General features: G+C 46.4%; 1 protein-coding gene across 2 annotated transcripts in view; it reads right to left on the reverse strand.

Annotated features, from left to right (window-relative positions):
• LOC119442437 (nuclear cap-binding protein subunit 1-like) overlaps positions 1–19,298 on the reverse strand; it is a 64,653-nt gene that overhangs the window by 25,793 nt on the left and 19,562 nt on the right. For both annotated transcript variants that reach the window (XM_037707321.2, XM_037707319.2), the window contains exons 15-19: positions 16,545–16,682; positions 13,023–13,126; positions 10,380–10,502; positions 6,903–7,002; positions 3,150–3,243 (exon numbers count right to left, since the gene is read on the reverse strand). In XM_037707321.2, coding sequence (XP_037563249.1) covers positions 3,150–3,243; positions 6,903–7,002; positions 10,380–10,502; positions 13,023–13,126; positions 16,545–16,682 — 559 coding nt within the window. The remainder of the gene's footprint in view (positions 1–3,149; positions 3,244–6,902; positions 7,003–10,379; positions 10,503–13,022; positions 13,127–16,544; positions 16,683–19,298) is intronic.

The following is a 19,298-nucleotide window of genomic DNA, read 5'->3' on the forward strand; positions in this document are numbered from 1 at the left end:
AGGTGCACCCCGGCGCCTTTGCGCAGCATTCACCTATTCTGCCGTCCCTAGATCTCTCCGTTTCTACTCGCGACGGTTGTCGGCGGTGGTGCTACACTCGCTGTAGTTTGCAGTGATGGTCACCGCAGTCAGCAGAGTGAGCGCGAGGGAGACCTCCTTGGGACAGCACTCGGTACGTACATGTTTTCCTCTTGTCTACTGGCGCCTTTGTTAGGGTCTCGGACTTGAGCTCGTTTACGGTCCCTTTGCAAGTATGGCTGATCCTTTTCCGAACGCTGAGCTAAAGAGTGGTGCCTAGTGCACGCTTGCGATTCTATGCTGCGCCGCACTTATCGGAGGCCCAAGCCGACGGAGACTGCCCGAGCTCTCATGAGTGGGCCCATTGGTTATCGCAAGAGCAAGCAGCATAGCCGCAGAGACTTTTTCTAGTGGCGCGTTGCGGGGAGCCATCCTCCCACAGCGATGAGCCAGCGGCGCCCCTGTCTGTATTTTTCACCCTTGGTGTGAGAGCCCTATGACTCCTGCGCCGGCCGGGGACTGGGACTAAAAGTGCCCGAAAAAGATTAATTCATCAGTGCGCAGGGTGAGAAAACAGCTTTAATTCGCAGTGTTGGGTGTCACCGGCGACAAATAAATGGTTTCCACTAACTTGGGGCAATACTGTGTTTTCTTGTGTGCGCAGTGCTCGGTGCCTCCCTTTTGCAGCCTGAGCGCACACTGCTGTGCACGCGCTAGATTACGAGAGGCGTCAGCTGACGTGGCCCTGTGGCTCACTAAGCTCGAACCCGCAGTGGTCAGTCGATGCGATGTGATTTATGCCGCTTTTTAAAACATAGTGCAGCAGCTGGCAGTGTGCGAAATATAAAAGTGTACCTGTGGCCACAGCATCAAAAATCACCTGAGGGGAAGCCAATACCCCATCCCTTGTTGCCAATATTTTTGCCGAAAATGTGGATGAATAACAGTAGCCAAGCCAATATATATATATATACAGGGTGTTTCAGCGAACACTTTCAAAATTTATATAAAGGTTGCCTGTGGCAGATAGCCCGATTCTAGTTAATGCGCTGGTCTACTCGAAGAGGTGGGCATTACTTGCACAAAAAATTTAAATGCATAATCAACTAATCAACAGAAATTCACTAATTAAGTTTTTAACTACAGTGGAGTCTTGATGATACGAATCTCACGGGGTCACGAAGAATATTCACATTAGCCAAAATTCGTATCATCGAAACGGAATTAAAACTAGCCAAATTAAGGGGGGACGTGGGGATCAGATCGCGAAAATCGCGACAAAAATCTATTTTTGCAAACCACGCTTTTCAGTATCTGCAACGCCTAATCTACGCTGTATCAAAATGGTTTGGCAGAATAACGCACTAAAAGTGCCCGAAAAAGATTAATTCGTCAGTGCGCAGGGTGAGAAAACAGCTTTAAATCGCGCAAAATCACCGCAGTTCACGGAGACATATCTCGTATTTCCCGCCACCGAGCGCCGCCATCTTGGTATCGTTTGAAAGCTCAAAGTTTCGCCGTTCTGCTTCTCAATTCATCCGTCGTCGCCATCTTGTAACAAACGCACAAACACCCAAGAAGCACGGGTCTGTGATAGGTAGTCACACGGGCCCTCCGATGAAAGCGGGCCTCCGAATGGCTGCCGTGCTAAAAGGCGGCATTGGTTGCTCCTGTGACAGGGGCAAGATGGCAACGGCAGTTGTCTGCTTCGTAAACCACGCCGGCGTCTTCACCTGACAGGCAGAATTCGGATTACTGAGAGCTCCCAGGTTAGTGATGGATCGTCGCTCGTTGGAGAAGAAATTTTGGACGAAGCACTCTTCGGAATACGGAAGCGCAAGCCTCCTACGGCAAGAAAAATACGGCGATTAACGGGAGAAGCGGAGGAGCACCCAACTGAACGTGCCACGCTACCTTGCACCGTGGATTACGTGCCGCGCTATCTTGCACCGTGTGACTCCGGCAGCGAAACAGACAATCGCCCTGTGCCATCGGCACCGATAATGCAGTCGACGGAAGACGCGCCAACGGAGGCTTCCGCGCCTCGGCGTACGGCCGCGCGAATCAGCCGAGATCGTATCTCGGTAGACATAGCTCGCTTTTACTAGGCAAAATGGCGCAAACACAAAGAATGCGGCCTGAAGCACAGCAGCAGGAAAAGCACAAAAGCCACAAAAGCGCCACCGCTTCAAACTCTTTGCGCCCAGTCGCGGCCTCCGCGCTGTCCGGCGCCGCGTCCGCGCCTCCGCACCAAAAGAGAAAGGGAGAAAGCACGTGCCTGCGCGCTGTTCTCTTTCCAGCCGTCGGTGGGCGGCGTTTATTCGTATCAACCGACGCGGGTCGAAAATCGATTCGTAACAACCGTTCTCTAGCACATTGCAAACTAACGGGGCTCGACCAGGACCACAGAAAAATTTGTATCATCCGGAAATTCGTATTAGCCGTGATCGTATCATCGAGATTCCACTGTAATTACCTGATGTCCCACATTGCAATTTACAAATTGTAACCATGGAGTTCGCAAGGAATCCACTTGGAATTATTTCTTAGGATGACACCACTTTCGAGATATTAATTCCCGAACTTTGCAGGGAAATGCATTGGCGTTCCAGTTAATTTTGTGCTTCAATGCATAAAGCGACGTTTTGTTAAGAAACTAACTGGAACACCAATGCATTTCTCCGCAAAGTTCGGGAATTAATATCTCGAAGCTGGTGTCGTCCCGAGAATTCGTTCCAAGTGGATCCGCCTTGTGAACTCCATGGCTATAATTTGTAAATTGCAATTTGGGCCATCAGGTAATTAGTTAAAAACTTAATTAGTGAATTTTTGGTAATTATTCGATTATCCATGTCAATTTCTTGTGCAAGTAATGTCCGCCTCTTCGGGTAGACCAGACCATGAACTAAAATTGGGCTAACCGTCACAGGTAACCTTTAAGAATTTTTGAAAGTGTTCGCTGAAACACCCTGTATATATGTAGTATAATTGTCAAAGTTGGAAGACTGTGCCTCATTGCTTTAACAACTGCAGTACTAAAATGATATTTGCACCTGCGATTTAGACCTGCTAGTCTTTACACCTGCAAGGCTACCAATTTTCCTACAAATAGAAGCAATGTAAGTACAAACCTGCTGGTGGTTGTGCCAGAGATCATAAGTACTACGTAAAACACATATTTGGGCCTCCTCTGTTGATGCCAAGGTCTTGAACACATAATGAAATCTGCAAGACAGAAAAAAATATAATGACTGAAAGGGCTCAAATGCACAGACCATTAAACTGATCCCACCGACACACTTGCACCACTTTCACATTTGCTATAATAGTATCCTGCCCTGATACATAGATAAGGTATCACTGAGGAGCGCCCCAGTTTGAGGAAAATTATTAGTGTCAGACAGTTTACTGAGAGCGCGAAAAATAGGAACTTCCTGATTTGCTTCTCCAAGGCCTTGTTGAACGCACAAAAGTTGACTTAATTTTTTTCTCACAAACATTGCTAATTGCTCACACTGCGGAATGGTCTGCACAACGCTTACCCTAAATGCCCGTGTCACTCGGACACGAGACCGCGGTGTGCTGTGCGTGTGTCAGAGTGCTTGTGAGTTTTTATTCAAGATAAGGTAGAAATGGATGCACTGTAGAAGCAAACTAGCCTGTATGGATACGCACCGTGCCGCCATAACCAACGTTACTAGATTACCTTTTTCAGCTTGCAAACTCCGGCTCTGCGGATGTCACCCTTCCCTGTACCGCTGAGCGGGAGCGCACTCTTCGCCGTTTGACCGGTTTGACAGAGGTAACAGAGGTGTCGGCCGGTGTCGGCGGTGCCTACGGCTTCATGGCCGTGGCACGCTGGCGTGGTCTTGTGCCGGGTGCCTTTTTTTTTTTTGCCTTCAACAAATCTAGCAACATTGCGTTCAACTTTGTTGCTTGCGTAGCGATCGCAATCAATGTGACTCCCAGTGAAATATATCGACGCAGCTCGTGCGGCGTGTGCTCCCGCTGCAACTTGTGACAAGAATGCACTTTTTCTCCCGAGATTTTAACCATCGTTTAGAAAGCAAGGAAAAGATGGCTGTAGCAAACTAAAAAGCGCGTCTTTTGTAACTTTGGCTTTTGAAAGGTGATTCCTAGTTGAGGTTTGTTGCATTGTTCAAATAATTGACAGTCACTTTAGCATACGCTAAAGTGAATGAATGCGAAAGCGTGCGCGCTCACGAGAAATTCATTACATAACTTGACATTCTCATTCGAATGTGCCGCGAGTTTTAAAAAATCAAATTAAATTCTGGTGTTTTATATGTTCCAAAACCACGATATGATTATGAGGCACTCCGTAGTGGGAGACTCCGGGTTAATTTTGACCACCTTTAACGTGCAATTACTTCCTATTGTTCTTTCCCACCAAAGGTCGTGGGTTCGAGTACCTTAATTAAGTGTGCCCTAATGAACTTCTCCCTAATTAAACCAAAGGTCACGGTTCAAGTGTCTTAATTAACTATATCTTGATTAAGTGCACCTTAATTAACTTCGCCTTATTAACACCAATGGTTGAGGATTCGACTACCCCCAACGGTCGTGGGTCCATGTGCCATGACTAACTATATCCTAATTAACTGTGTCTTAATTAACTTTGCCTTAAGTAACACCAAAGGTCGTGGGTTCGAGTGCCTTAATGAACTCTATGTTAATGAAGGTAGAGTTAACTAAGGCACTCGAAACCACAACCTTTGTTGGTGGCACCATGAATTTAGGTGCCGTAACATCGGACGTCGAATTTTTCCGCCCATGAGCCATCTACAGTTCTCGCCTTAATAAGTTGTTTTCAATTTGACTTGTGCTGTTAAGTCGTCTGTCACGTTTTATAGCCTTAAAAACGGCGAGCTTTCACTGAAGTACTTCGGTATCTTGCTTTTAAAGAACGCGTATCCTGGCATTGAGTGTTCTCGAAGAAACGAGTGGTTCTAGGTTTCAATATTTGCGGCGGCATCAGATACGTATGTTCTGTGACCCACCGTAAACACATAATCTTACATAGAACTGAATTAAAAAGAACTGAACCCAATTAATCTTCACAGCTGAATGGATAAGAGTCCCGCATGCATAGCACTACCTAGATTGAGGCATCTCAGTCACATCTCTGCCGTGTGGAATCGCTTTAGTGGCTGAAATGATACTCTAGTTGCACAATCGAAATAACTTTTGCTCACAATTTCGGAAATAACTCCCCTTACACAGAATTAACTGCATAAATTGCGTTTAACGCAGCGCGCAGGCTCCGTAATCATGATGCGACCGGGCCAATGGCGTCGGAAGCGCCACCTCACGAGCGGGAACCGAAAGGGGCCACGTTTTGCCGCTGCATCCCGGCGGAGTTTGCAAACTGGCAAAGTAATCTAGTAACGGTTGCCATAACCGCACTTGCACTGCGAATCGCGCGTAAACGTGCCCGGCCGAGTTTCAGTTATGGCCGATTGTCATACGTGGGCACCTAGCCAAGCAGAGTGCTGTATACTGAGTTTTGGAGCAGACTTCCAGTTGGAACCAGTCGTCTTCATTTCTCAACCGCCCTAAAAAAATCCGACGTGCATGTCTTCTTGTATGCTGCTCAGTGCTCTGACCCCTCGTGGCTGGTACGTCCCTTCATCATAAGTGCTTCCCCTCCGGCCTGTATGTCGGTGACTGCCAGCACCACACACACGCTGTTAGTTTTGAAAGTATGTCCGAGTTGGAACATCCCAGTCCATTCCAACTCACCTGTAAACATGCAAGCACGAATGAAATGCGTTCAGTGCGGACCCGCGAATCACACAGCGATGCGTCTTGCGTGCTGATGCCGCATCAGGTGGGGGGGTCTTCTCCCAAAGCGCAGATGTGGCTTACGGTGGTTTTGTTAAATTCAAACTGCATTGTAAAGATTCGTCCAAGTGGAGGTTGGGGTCACATTCGTTATGGCAGCTCATAGAGTTTTAAAATGCCATTTGCGGAAAGCCTTTGTCTACAAGAGGACAAACCCGGCAGTGCAGCATCTCCAGTTCAGCATACCATGCCCGCAGCCACTCAGACTGAAGATTAGATGTTATCCACTATTTCTTGTGGAATGCGTATCGAACCAGGAGGCCTATTGCATTCTTGAAGCAGAGTGGCGATGTGCTCTTGCCGATAACAAATGGTCGCTCTTTGCACGAGCCATCCACATGCGCAGCGAGCAAAACAGGGAGCTCCCTGCTCATTATTCCTCCATGGCATGTACTGCGTATCGGAGTCACTCTCTTGTTTGACAGCATCTGCCAAAACAATGCTGTTTCAAATTTGTTGGCATTACATATTTTAGACGACGTGAGAAGTGATCACGTCTCCATTTGGAGAAGCGCACTTGCAGGGCTGCGGCGCAGCACAGCATTCAATATATGGAATGTGGCGGTAAATGGTAATTTGATGTACACATAGTATATCGCTATACTTTTGCATGGGATTTTCAAGGGGATTGAACAAGTGTTCGATATAGACATTCTATATATCCAAGTTCAATATATCTGCGATCGACTGTAACACACATTTTCTTCAGCGGTATTAGTGGCTACTAACAGCTTCGTGCAAGTGCAGTGAATAGGGAAGATTATAAATTCCCGAGCGAACGCAAAAAAAAAAAAAAATGTGGCAGCACACAATAGTTTAAATGGCAAAGCCACATGTGGTCACAGTTATGAAACGAGGATCCTGCACATGCCAACATGGATTGTTAAAGGGAGTCAAGACATGGGTCATAAACCTACGATTTTATCTAGATCACTGACAAAACGCCACAGGCAAATTTTTTTCAGAAGGAAGTTTGCAACAAACACAAAAAAATAATAATAGAATCTGATGCTACTCACTTGGCAATGCCTGCAAAGGAGTGTGAGAAAGATTTGCTTGCAATGTTCAGCAAGGTCTCCACAAAGACTTGAATTTTTAGGGGATTGTGCGCAGGCTCCACTGAAATTGTCAGATGCAAGGCATGAGCTGATTTTGGTCTACAGATTGCACAGTAATGAGTTTCAGACTCGAAGAGCAAGACATATCAATGCAAAACTCGGAGATTTAGCACTAAAGTAAATATTAAGTTAGATCAAATGATTACATTTCCTGAATACTAAATATGCAGCCTTTACTGATAGCAAGATGCCACTGTTTGACAGTGGCGTAATTGTGTTGCTGCCGAAAATTTACACCAGCAGAGAAGTAGAATAAACATGGTTACTGCAATATTAGCTGTTTTTTGTCCGTTTTTTTTTTCTGCGCCACCAGGTGGCAGCACCATACAGACCGCTCATGTTTACGGTTCCGGCAAAACGCCCCAACGCCCGGTCCGCCCGCGTTTACCCGATTACTGGACAAGCTAAACCTTTCTATTGTCAGAGCACGTAAGTGCCATTTGGGGTGTGCTAGTGTGAGCTACCTGGGTCATGTCGTGGGGCGCGGCCAGTGTAGACCCTCCAAGCTAAAAGTTGCTGCCGTTTTGGAATATCGACGTCCAACTACAAAGTCGGAAGGGTGTTTTTGGGACTTGCAGGGTATTATCAGCACTACGTGAAAAATTACTCGAATCTCGCTAGCCCTTTGACAGATTGTCTCCGCAAATCAGAGCCAACGATCATTTCGTGGGATGAGAAGAAAGAGAAGGCTTTCGAGAGCCTGAAACAAGCTCTCGGAGAAAGACCTGTGCTTATGGCCCCTAATTCCTTTAAAGGCTTACAATGTGATGCGAGTGACCGCGGCCTAGGAGCCATACTTTACCAGGAGGATGCCGATGGGCACGAGCGGCCCATTTTATATTTGAGCCGGAAGCTTAGCGTGAGAGAGGAGGCGTACAGTACATCCAAAAAGGAGTGTCTGGTATGGGCTGTCGATAAGCTCGCGTGTTATGTCTCCGGGTCACCATTTATTATTGAGACGGATCATTGCCCTTTGATGACCTGGTTACACACCATGTCACCAAGAAATGGCCGTCTACTCAGGTGGAGCTTGTCACTTCAGCACCATAATTTCTCTGTACGCTACAAGAAAGGGAAGCTGCATACAAACGCTGACGGACTTAGCAGAGCCTTTTAGGCTGCAGCCTATGCTTATCCGAGAGCTTACCTTTGAAGTTTAAAGTTTTAATGCTATGTTTGAATGTATACTATTGTCTATTCAGTTATTTTAGCACATTGAAGTTGATTGGTAATCCCTTACGACACAATATCGTGTGAAGGGTATCGTAATGTTCGTATCGCCGATTAAAATGAGCCTCCTGATCGTTCGAGAGCCCACCGCTGCCACTCGAATGGGCTATCATTGCAAACCAAGTAACACAGAGTTTCGCTCAGAGCGAGACAGGGCAAAAGATAAACTTTCTTCGATCGCCTCAGCTGTGCCTGGCCTGCCCGAATGACTGTTGGAAATCGCTTTGCAATCTATTCTTTAGCTGTTCATTCTCTTTGAATGTGTCTTCTTTGAGATCACTATTTGTAGAGGTCTGTATCCCGGGCTCTTTATCGGGTGCGTGTCTCGTGTTTAGTACAATAACCTTAATGGGTGCTGTTGAGAGCACAGAGGGGGTTAGAGCGTTTGCTTTCATAGAGTTTGGTCTGGCATTGTGGAGAGCATTGGGAGGGTGCTCACTTTCGCCGAAATGGTTGGCATTGATTTTTGGTCATTCCGTGAGCTTTCTCAGATCCAAGCTAAGGAAAGACCAGCAGATGAAATAGCGGCAAAGCCTTTCCCTTAACCCCATCAAGGACGTCACTCAATCAGCACATCGCATACGTCGAGCCGGGTCGAACAGCTCAACTTCTTGATGTATTATCTGGCGGTGGGGGTGCTGTTGTGCCATAGTTTGTGCCCATCCATCATCGAGGCGACGGGAGCTGCCATACTACAACCCTATCATCGAGGCGACAAGAAATCCCAATTATCCGCAACGAATCCATTCGACGCGGGCAATTTCAAGCAGCCCCGGCCATCATCGCCACCCGCCCCGTCTGGGTCCTGTCGACAAGGAGTCACGAAGGAGACCGCGACGACTCAATACAACGCGGGTGACGTCAGCAATCGCCCCGTCTAGGTCCTGTCGACGAGGAGTCGCCGCCAAGGGGATTTAAGAAAGAACCGGCCCATTGTTAAGCCAGAGAGTCGCCACCAGCCGCCCAGTCGGTCTGATGCGCTCTTACAGCTACATGTACGCTATGACCCACTACCTGTAAATATTGTATAAAGCTTTTCGTGTCTTCGTCTGCTGAAAGAGTCCGTCTGTTGTCCTCCACCCCGAAGTCACAACAATGACAACTCAGAAGTCCCGTGTTGCGTGCGCCACCACACCACAGTTAGCCTCCACCATTTCATACAGAGCAGCTGTCAAAGTTAATTTATTATTATTATTATTATTATTATTATTATTATTATTATTATTATTCTGAGCACGAACGCTAGCACCAGTACATCAGTGTGACATCACGTAGTTCAAAGTTATTTTTTGTATTCTGGCCACTGCAGCCCAATAAATGTTCTTGAAGTTTGTTAAGTTCATTCTTCGACTCTTCTTGAATATCCCAATGCAGTCTATCTTAATAAATAAAACTTATCTAAATAAAACTAAATTAATTACACCTGTGCAGAGGCCTTCGAAATTAATGACATCACTGTGCGTGGGTGCAAGAAGTTTAGGGCCGTGTTGCCACCCGTAATTTGTTTTCCAGTTTTTTTCTTCTGGCTTACCAAGCATCTTCTTATGGTAAAAGTAGCTTTTACGGTATGTGAAAGGACAATTTAGTAATACAGCTTAAATAACCTTTCTCTTCTTTGGTGCCCCTTAAAGGGACACTAAAGCAAAACAATAAATAAACTTACTGATAAAGTATTCTTCGAAAACTCTGTTGTCGTTAATTACACTGCACTAGGTCAATTATTAGAAGAGAAAATGAAGCTCAAAGTTAATTTTTCTGAATTTTGCGCAGTAACCCAGACGTCAGCACTTCAGTGTGACGTCACGACTTCTAAGGTAATTTTTCATATTTGGGCCAGTCTTGGGAACACCAATGTAGCCAATGTTTACCGCTAAAAAATTAACTGGGACCTAGAAGACGCTGTCAAAATCTATAACGTCACGGTGAGGTGGTGTGGGAACTTCAAGGTGGCGTCGCCACTTGCCTCTATGTTTTCCGTTTCTTTCTGGGTTAACAAGCGGCTTCTCGCGGTAAGTAGTGTTTTTGGTACTGTGGAAGGGTAATCTACTGATACAGAAGAAATCATTTTTCCCTTTAGTGTCCCTTTAAAGTCCCTCGAATGTCATTAACCTTCAACAGAGACAGCGCAGGAAGAGGTAGCCAACTTACTGCCCTCATCCTCCTGCAAAGGGTTGGGTAACTCGCTAAGAACTTCAAGGGCTTCCTCAGGCGTGCACTTGTTGCGGATGCAGCCGCTCAACCGCGCTGCAACAGCTGCGCCGGGTAGATCATCTGCACAGAGAGGAGGTAATACACTTGTAGCACAAGAATTAAGTTCGAGGATCTCGCAAAGTGCGCTGTAGAGGTTGCAGTGAAGTGCAAAAGTAGACTATAAACCAAAAAAAAAAAAAAAGTAAAGGCTCCCTGACCACTACGAGCAAGTTAGCCAACCTGAGCTTTTTTTGTAACGGGTGCAGTCTGAAGCAACTTGAAGGTGATTGGCTTACACTTAATCGAGTTTAATTATGCATGGTTGATGGCTTTATTATTCTGGGCTACTTGGTCTGTCATGTTGGGAAAGTGAGTAGCACTACAAGACGACAGCAGTTATATAGTGGAACACACATCACCGCATGTTGTTGTATGAACCCTTTTGAAGTTAACATACACAGGCCCCAATAGATTTCCAGTTTCACCCCCTTTCACCCCCCTGCCAAATCGAATAGTTGTCATCGAATAACTGCCATGAGCTCCTATGTTCCCGCTAGCGGGGGCCACGTCTGCACATGTATGGGACCCTCCAGCTGGCAGCAATTTTGCTATGCAGTTAGAACACTGTTTATTCAATAAATTTTACACTGAAACGAACAATGAAGCTACATGCACGAGCTAAATCTATGTGGTCATTTCTTATACAGTAAAACCCCGCTGTTACGTTCCCGGCTGCTGCGTTTTCCCGGCTGTTACGTCATTTTCGTCCGGTCCATGCACAGCTACCATAGAACCCAATGCATTGGTAACCCCGCTGTTACAACGCAACTGTGGGACCATTCCCGCATCATACGTTGCGAACTGCCACCCCGCGCCGGCCCGGGCAGCCATTTTGACTTTTCATGTCGCTTGGCTTGGTTGCTTGACGATGGCATTGGCCGCCCAGAGTGCCGGGGGCGACACTATGACGTATTTTGGGTTTCTGCCAGCCAAAGTATGGCCCTTGAGATCCGTATTTGCTATCTAAAGATGGTGTCTATGACGCATTGCGGCCCTAAAATTGTTTTTGGCTCTAAGATGTTCCGTGTAAAGTCCAAGGGCGATAACGCCGTCGCCACGCGCCGTATGCTGTACGTGCGAGTGCAAGCATGCGAGGGGAGCCGACGACCACGTCTAAATCTCGCATGCGAAAGAAAGAAAAGCAGGGAGGAAGTGCGTGCCTTCTTCCGTTGCACTCGAGGCACCGGCGAGGGAGCGAGGGGGGAGGGATAGCGGGAAGCGTTGTGCCCACTGTAGTTGTGCTCTAGCATCAACTGCGTATTGCGCGGCGGCGCGCGGTCGCGTGGGCCGTATTGTGAAAGCGATCTACGTTGGGGGCAGAGTCTACGCAGTGTAGGTGCGTCGGCGGCTCGTAGCTTTGTGCATGCTGTGTGTTCTCGGCGCTCAGTTTGCGTTGAAGCGATAGTCAACACCACGAAGGTCACTTCGTTCGCTTCTGCAGCGGCGCTTAAATTCCTCACGCAAGCGTTTGACAGCGTGTGTCCGCGCTCATCGAGTGTGATGTGTTCATGTTTGCCTGTGGGCGCTGACACCATGCTTGTTAATATAGTTAATAAGCGAATGTTTACAAGTTGATACGGACAATAAAACTACTATTCTTACTTTGTATGGCTGTCTACTAATTTGCTATCGCAATCGATACCTCGGCTGTCGGGCGAAACTAAGACTTTTTTTTTTACACGTAAGAATTAAAATAATATTGTGTGCACTACTCCCATTTCTCAATTTTTCCTGTTTCCTGGCTCTTGTGTTTCCCGGCTCTTACGTTTTTTTTCTTTTTTTGTTTTTTTTACGGTCCCGTGAAAAACGTATCAGCGGGGTTCTACTGTATTTGAACAGACGTGTACCTATAGTTGAAATATTTATTTTCCCTGGTAAACTTGGGTGCCAGAAAAATGCGACCAGAAGTTTTGCAGGGTCACAATTACATTGCTGCAACAGCGCAGATAAAAGGGACTATATATATGTGTGTGTGGTACTCAATTTCCCGGTATCATAGCTACCAACCTGTGAACTCTAAAATTTGTAAGATCCAACCAACACGACATAAAGAGAGAGCGAGTGAAAATCATACTTTTTTTTTAAGTTTTCCTGGAGCACATACCTTTTGAAGGATAGAAACACCCTTCATTAACAACAATTAACATTAAGATGCAGCCCACAAGCCGCAGCAAACTTAGAACAGCAAAGACTGATAAGCAACACACTGTTTTAGATCACAGTGACTTTTTCATCGACTTTGCTGTTGCCCATTTTGCCTGCCTCAAAAACTAGCTTGTGTAAACTTGTTTGAAGCAAGTACCCCTGTGGCGTCTTTTCACTGTCTTTTTCCAATGGAAGGTTTTCGGAGACCAACAAGCATGACTTTTTTAAGAATGCAGTTAATTTTTTGCAGTTAAACTAACATTTGTAAAATTGTAGAATGAGCCCAAATTTTCAAAAATTCGAGAGTTTGTATGCAGAATGCTTGAATGACGCGAGATGTGCTTACACTACACCATCATCTCAAGCACGTTGCAGAAATCAGAAAATGGCATTCACCTGCCCCCTCCTTGTCAAAACGGTAGTCAGGAACTGGTTTTGCAGGCAAAAATGGTGCAAATGAGGCCGGCACGAGTTCCACCACTCGCTGGTGATAGGACAACCTGTTGAGCAATGACAAGGTGTAGTCAGGAATTCTAGATGAAAGCAGTAGTGAAATGAAATAAAACGTATCACACTGAAAAGCCGTACACTGGGTTCTGACAAATGTAATCTGCTCAAATGCAACCTCATCCGAGGCCACACTCACACAGAAAGAAGCCATGGCATGTCAGCCACATTAAACAAGCATGTTCTCCCACTTCAATCTGTACCATGCAATGCACCCACCACACTTCACTCTCACAAATGCCCACAGTGCAAAGAATACGCCTCACTTTACCACGCCACCTGGGAATGTTTCCACAAACCGCAACACCCCTCCCATCACCAGCCCCACACCCGAACAGTGGGAGGCCCTGTGCGGTTCAGCTCGGACCTGCATGACCAGCTCAGACTGGTGTGGCAAGCCCGGGAGACTGCATAGGCTGCAGAAGTCTTGGGCTAAGCACCCCTCGGACTCGGGAATCTGTTGGACTAAGGAACCAGTTGTTCATAGCTGCCATGTTTATTGTAAATTTGTGATGTTGGGCGCATTTGCAATGTCTGAGAAATAGAGCAAGCTCCAGTATAGCATCCACAATTTTGTTTCAAGTATTTGTTCTACGAGTAAAAAAGTCGCAGTTTCGAAAGACGACCACTGTCGCCTTTCGACAGTGGTAGCAAACATTGATAGTGATAGCAAAGTATTAGACAACTACATGGAGGTACTACAGTAAAACCTCATTCATTCGACCCTCGTTAATTCGGAAAATCAGATAATTCGGACTCGTCATTTGGTCCAGTCAGGCGCATGCATTATTTAGTGCAATGAAACTCTTGTTAATTCAGACGTATTTGGTTGCACATTGGTTCATTCGGACAACTCTTGGAGCTCGGCGAGCACGGAGCGCAGGAAATGTGTGACGCAAATGAGCAAAAACAGCGTTAGCGTCCACCGAAATGAAGCAGCGGAGTTCGTATCACCGTAGACATGACTGAAAATCGTACGTGAATGGCAGCAAAACCAGAACGCTTCGTGCCTATTTGGGCCTTTAAAGCCTTCATTCTTGCATTTATCGCCACGCAAAGCACGCGTTGGCCGCGTGCCTTCATGACTGCGTAGTCGCCATATATGATCGCTTCGATAGTGACCGCAGTTTCATCCGCAGTGGTTGCTGCAGTAGTTTTGCTTGGACTCTGTGTGCGCGTCGAGCGCGTGCCTTTGTGACTGCGTAGTTGCCACCCATGACCGCATTGATAGCGACCGCAGTTTCGTCTGCAGTTGCAGCGAACGGTAGTTTTGTTTTGACTCAGTGCATGCATCGGCCGTGTGCCTTCAGAACAGCAAGGTCTATGTCCATGATCGCGTCGACAGTGGTCACAGTTTCATCCTGCAGTGGTTGCGCCAGCCAGTAGTTTCGTTTTTACTCAGTGTAAAGCTGTCGAGGATGAAGAGCACTATCTACATCGCGATGGGTGGCGACCTGGCGAACACTGGCGAAAAAATAATCCGTATGTGCGTGTGGTAGTTAAAAAGCGTGTCTCAGATGAAGACAGGCGCCACGGCCGCACTAGCGAAGGAAGTCAGGAGACATTCATCACTGCGAGCGCTTATCAGTCACGAGATGACAAGAATTGCAGCTTCTGCACTACTTTTGTGCAAAATAGAAAGAGAATTTGCCGATTCATTCAGCAAATAAAAGCGTGTTGATGTAGTAAGCACTTGTTTATTGGGTTCTTGATACCCTCAATAATTCGACATCCGGTTAATTATGACATTTTTTTCGGTCCCGTGAAATCCGAATTAACAAGGTTTTACTGTAGTTTTATCGACCGTACAAATTGCAGTGAACATTCACTCACTAATTAAATGAACAAGCATGGTGACACGAGTACCCAAGCAAACATGAACAAATCGTACTTGATCACTGCAAACCCTAGCTGCCGCAACGCTGGCGTGATCAGCGCAGGCAGAGGGGAGCAAACACACTGGGACGTATTCTGCGACGATCGCCTTGGCGATATTATCGCCTTCGCATGACGTAGCACTCAACCAGCCAATCAGCTCATCTGATTTTGCTCTACCAGGCAATCAGTGCACGCCTGGCAGCGATACTGACGCTGAGGGGATACTGTCGCCGAAGAGATACTATCGCCGAAAGTGATCGTGACAGAATACATCCCTTTGTCTGCCTCTCGCTTTGACACCTCCAAAACTTTAGATAATGAGAGCATGCGGCCCGCATATGCACTCAGCCGCACTGACAGCCATGCGCAGCCACGGCTTGGCTAGAGGGGGAATTACGTGCTCACGGGAAGATGGCGCACATCAAGCCACTACCCTTCTCGGCTCACCCTCGCATACACAGCACATTTTGCACGGGGCACGATAGGATGCTATCGCACTTGAACTTTTTACGGAACATGATGGCAAGAGTGTCTTGCACTTAGTACCCATTCATGTTTATTAGACACCACTCCATTTCGGTGGCCACTCTCTGTCGTGCGGCGTACAACTTGAGGGGTTCATTCACAAGCAACTGTATGTAGTACAGCTATTTGCCCACCTGCGCTCGCAGCAGTTTCCATTTGTTGCCCCAGTATTCCTTTATGGTGGCAGTGAAATTTCGTTATGTTGAAACTGTGTACAAACATTTCATTATATCGAGGATTGCATTATATTGAAGTTTGTTATAACGAGGTTTACAGTACTATCCGTTTCCTAGCACTGGATGCATCTGGCACTAGTTAAGCAAAAATCTTACAAGTTTCCCCAAAAGTAATCCCATCTGGGAATACGACACCTTATTTCGGCCACTTGCAGAATAAGGCACTCATTCTCTGCCTAGTCCGACACTTTGGACTCCCTATTATTTAGACTTTTAGGCAGTTCTTGTTGCCTCTGAACTAACTGTCAGCGACTGTAAATCCTTTAGAGACTGAGCTTTAGAGGCCGATTTTAACAGCATGTCTGTGTAATACGTTTGCAGGGCATTAAGTTTCTTTCTCGCAGTCCCATGGGAAACGTATCAGACAGCTTCTACTGTAGCCATCCATTCAGGCTCAACTAAGCCAATCCTCTAACTAGGCTAGTGTAGCGAGTACTAACTACTACTAGTATCACCTGTTTCTCCTTGGCATACTGTCTTCTGTGGTGCCTAATTATGGCACCTTTATAACTTTGTGATACAAAGTAATTGTGTTACTGGTCCCGCTACTAAGTCTGTCATTACAATTTTGTTCATTAGTTTAACAGTTCGAGTCATTCTACCTGCTAGGCTTAATAGCAAAACCACAAGCACCACAATAAAAAGTCAAGGAAGCAGTTCCTTTGCACTGCTCCTCTTCACAAATAGCAGGGAAGAACAACAGTGGCATCCCTGCCATAGAGAATGAGAACATGAAATATTTCATGCTTAGTAAACGACATCCAGCTCTTGCCTGAGACAACGATGCAATGCTTGTTGCAAAAAGACAGCCTTGGGATGGAGAGGATCCAGAGAGACAACATCAGCCCAGTCGTCCCAAGTCCACCGAAACTGGAAATTGCTCAGGTGATAGGCAAACCAGCTGCAGAACCTGGAGGTGAAGGGAGTGAGCAAATCCCTCGGCTGTCAACTCATCAGAGGTGCCACAAAGCATTTCGAGCTCATCAGGTCTACCATGTGGCAAAGAATGTGTGTGGCCTGCTTCATTTGAGCATGAGTCCAGGCCTGCCTTGGCGCTGAGGCAAATTTCATGAAGAGACAGTGACAGGCAGTAGTCAATTCCCAGTTGTGCTGTACTAATGTAGTATGTAATGTGCTGTTTCCATATGAACTGAGTGACCCATACGGTCCTTGGAAAGCCTTCTTTTGCACACAGGCCATAATTTATAAACAATTTGCACTGTCATAGTAACACTATTTCACCATGATAGAACTTAGTCACATATGCTGCACTTTTCTAAATTTATTTTTAGGCCCTCTTTAACCATACAGATTAGACTTTACTACCTCCTGTAGGTCACCTTTGCTACAAAGACTGCCCCGCCAGCGCACAAACATCACAATCTGCTATAAATCATCACAACTTCAATTATTTATTTGGCTGAGCTTGCAATGAGCTGCCTGTGCAATGATACTTGGCTTCGTCTGTTAAAAAGAAGTGCCTGGCACTATTCCAGTAATATTTCGCACGGTTCTGAAGCCAGTAAATTTAGCGAGTTTGATCCCCACAATATAACCATCACTAAGCATAGAACAAAGCTGTTCAAAGTGCGCATCTTAGTTGCAGTCAGTTGATTATCCTAGTAATATATAACTAAATTGGAACATACAGGATGATTACAAAAACCAAGAATTCTCCCACCAACTTCAACAAACAAACAATGGTAGACTTGTACAGCCTTGCACAATAACAACCCAATATCCAGCAAAACTATGTTTGCTCTAAACTTCCTTACACTGCTGCTGCCCTCCTTTCCTGACGACCGTCCCTCTCTGCAACTGCAAGTTTCAGGTGCATCACATGACTTCTCGTTGGCAGGGCACAGCTGTCAGTTTCTCCCACACCAGTAATCGTGCAATGAGCGCACCCAATCCTAATAAACGCTCTCAAATTAATGGCTCCAATTTATGAAAGGCACTTTCAATGCACATATCTATACCATAGAAGCCCGTCGCTATGATTTTCAAGGAACAGCAGAAGAAAAATGTAACATCCAGGAAAACATAACAGGGAGGACAGCCCCAAATTGCCACAGCAACATCAGATACAGCTCTGAATAGCTGCCACTACAGTTATTAGATATCTCGGTGCTCATACTGAGACTGGAGAAGGCGCATGCTCGCGTGTATAATTAAGGAACAAACACTATGTTTGGCGACTTTATAAAATGGCCAGAAAGGCAATTGTGCTGAGACATGTTTATCGGGACTGACGATCACATGCTTTTTGAGGCGGGGCTTGACAGGCTTAACCGCGAATATACATTTATCGTCTTTATAGCAACATGCGAGAGTGAATTTGCCTTTGCACTAATTTAGGTGACCGGCAAGTTCAGACGCAATGCAAGAGGCAGGAGCATTACAATATGGCGACATATCAAATAAGAACATAATACATAGAAGTTAATGGGCTTTAGGTCGGGACTGCTAAAATGTAATGTAGCGATCAAGAAAATGTAACAGCGAGGAACATACAAATGGAGTTCCACTGCATGCAAGGTCTTGCTTACTAAGTCCGAGCACAAAATCTTTATCACCGTTCGCGGGGATGCTATGAAAATTCAAATTATACAAAATTCAAACTAATGAAAATTAGAGAAAAAATTGCTCGGTTAAGGCACGTATATATCCGACTTAGCGTGAACGCGTGCTACGTCACGTTGGCGAGAACAACAACGTCTATAGTTCGACGCACTGGTGCAGCGAATGTAACCGGTCGCCGCCAACGCGGGCGGTCCAATGTGCCCGACGTCGAGATGGCTTTTGCCCCATCCGCACGTTCTTCGTGCCGAATGCGCCGACCCACAATGCATTACGCGACGAAAAAGGGCAATAACGCCACTTCGCCGACAGTTGCAGACAGCCGTTTAGAGCAGCGCGCGGGTTGGGGACCGTTCTACGCATGCGTCAAAGTAAGGCGCATTTATAGTCCAACGTTTTCAGCGTGCGGGTGAGCGTCGCTTGTGGCCAGTCATGCAACGCAACGCCGGTTGCGCTGCACGCCAGCCAAAATGCCGTCCCCTATATACTTCGACCCGCGCCGTCGGCTGCACTCTTCGGAGCATGCAGAGAACGGTCTCCACCCTGTGCACCGCTTTGCTGTCAGCGACCGTTTTGCTGACTGCTTTGCTGTCTGCCGTCTGCGGCCGCCACCGCTTGCTGCAGGAACGGGCCCGCACGTCGACACTAGCGTGGCCAACGTGCTCCTGCGCACTAGAACTCTCTCCATCCGAAATGGCACGGAGTTCTAATTGTCAGTGCCGGTGCAGATTTCAGTGTGAATTTGCGGTCAATACATTGTTGGACTTTCTGCAGTGGCTACTTTGAATTATAAAAAACTTCAAATTAACTACTTGTGCTGCCTGCTTTTTGAGGCGGATTGACAGTACCCAAGGAGGTGTTTTTACAGCCTCCATAGCACTTTCCTGATGGCTTGATGACAAACTCCATCAGCACATTTTTTAAGGTATGCACACTATGTATTCCT

This window comes from Dermacentor silvarum, chromosome 2, assembly GCF_013339745.2.
Source record: "Dermacentor silvarum isolate Dsil-2018 chromosome 2, BIME_Dsil_1.4, whole genome shotgun sequence".
Lineage (NCBI taxonomy): Eukaryota > Metazoa > Arthropoda > Arachnida > Ixodida > Ixodidae > Dermacentor > Dermacentor silvarum.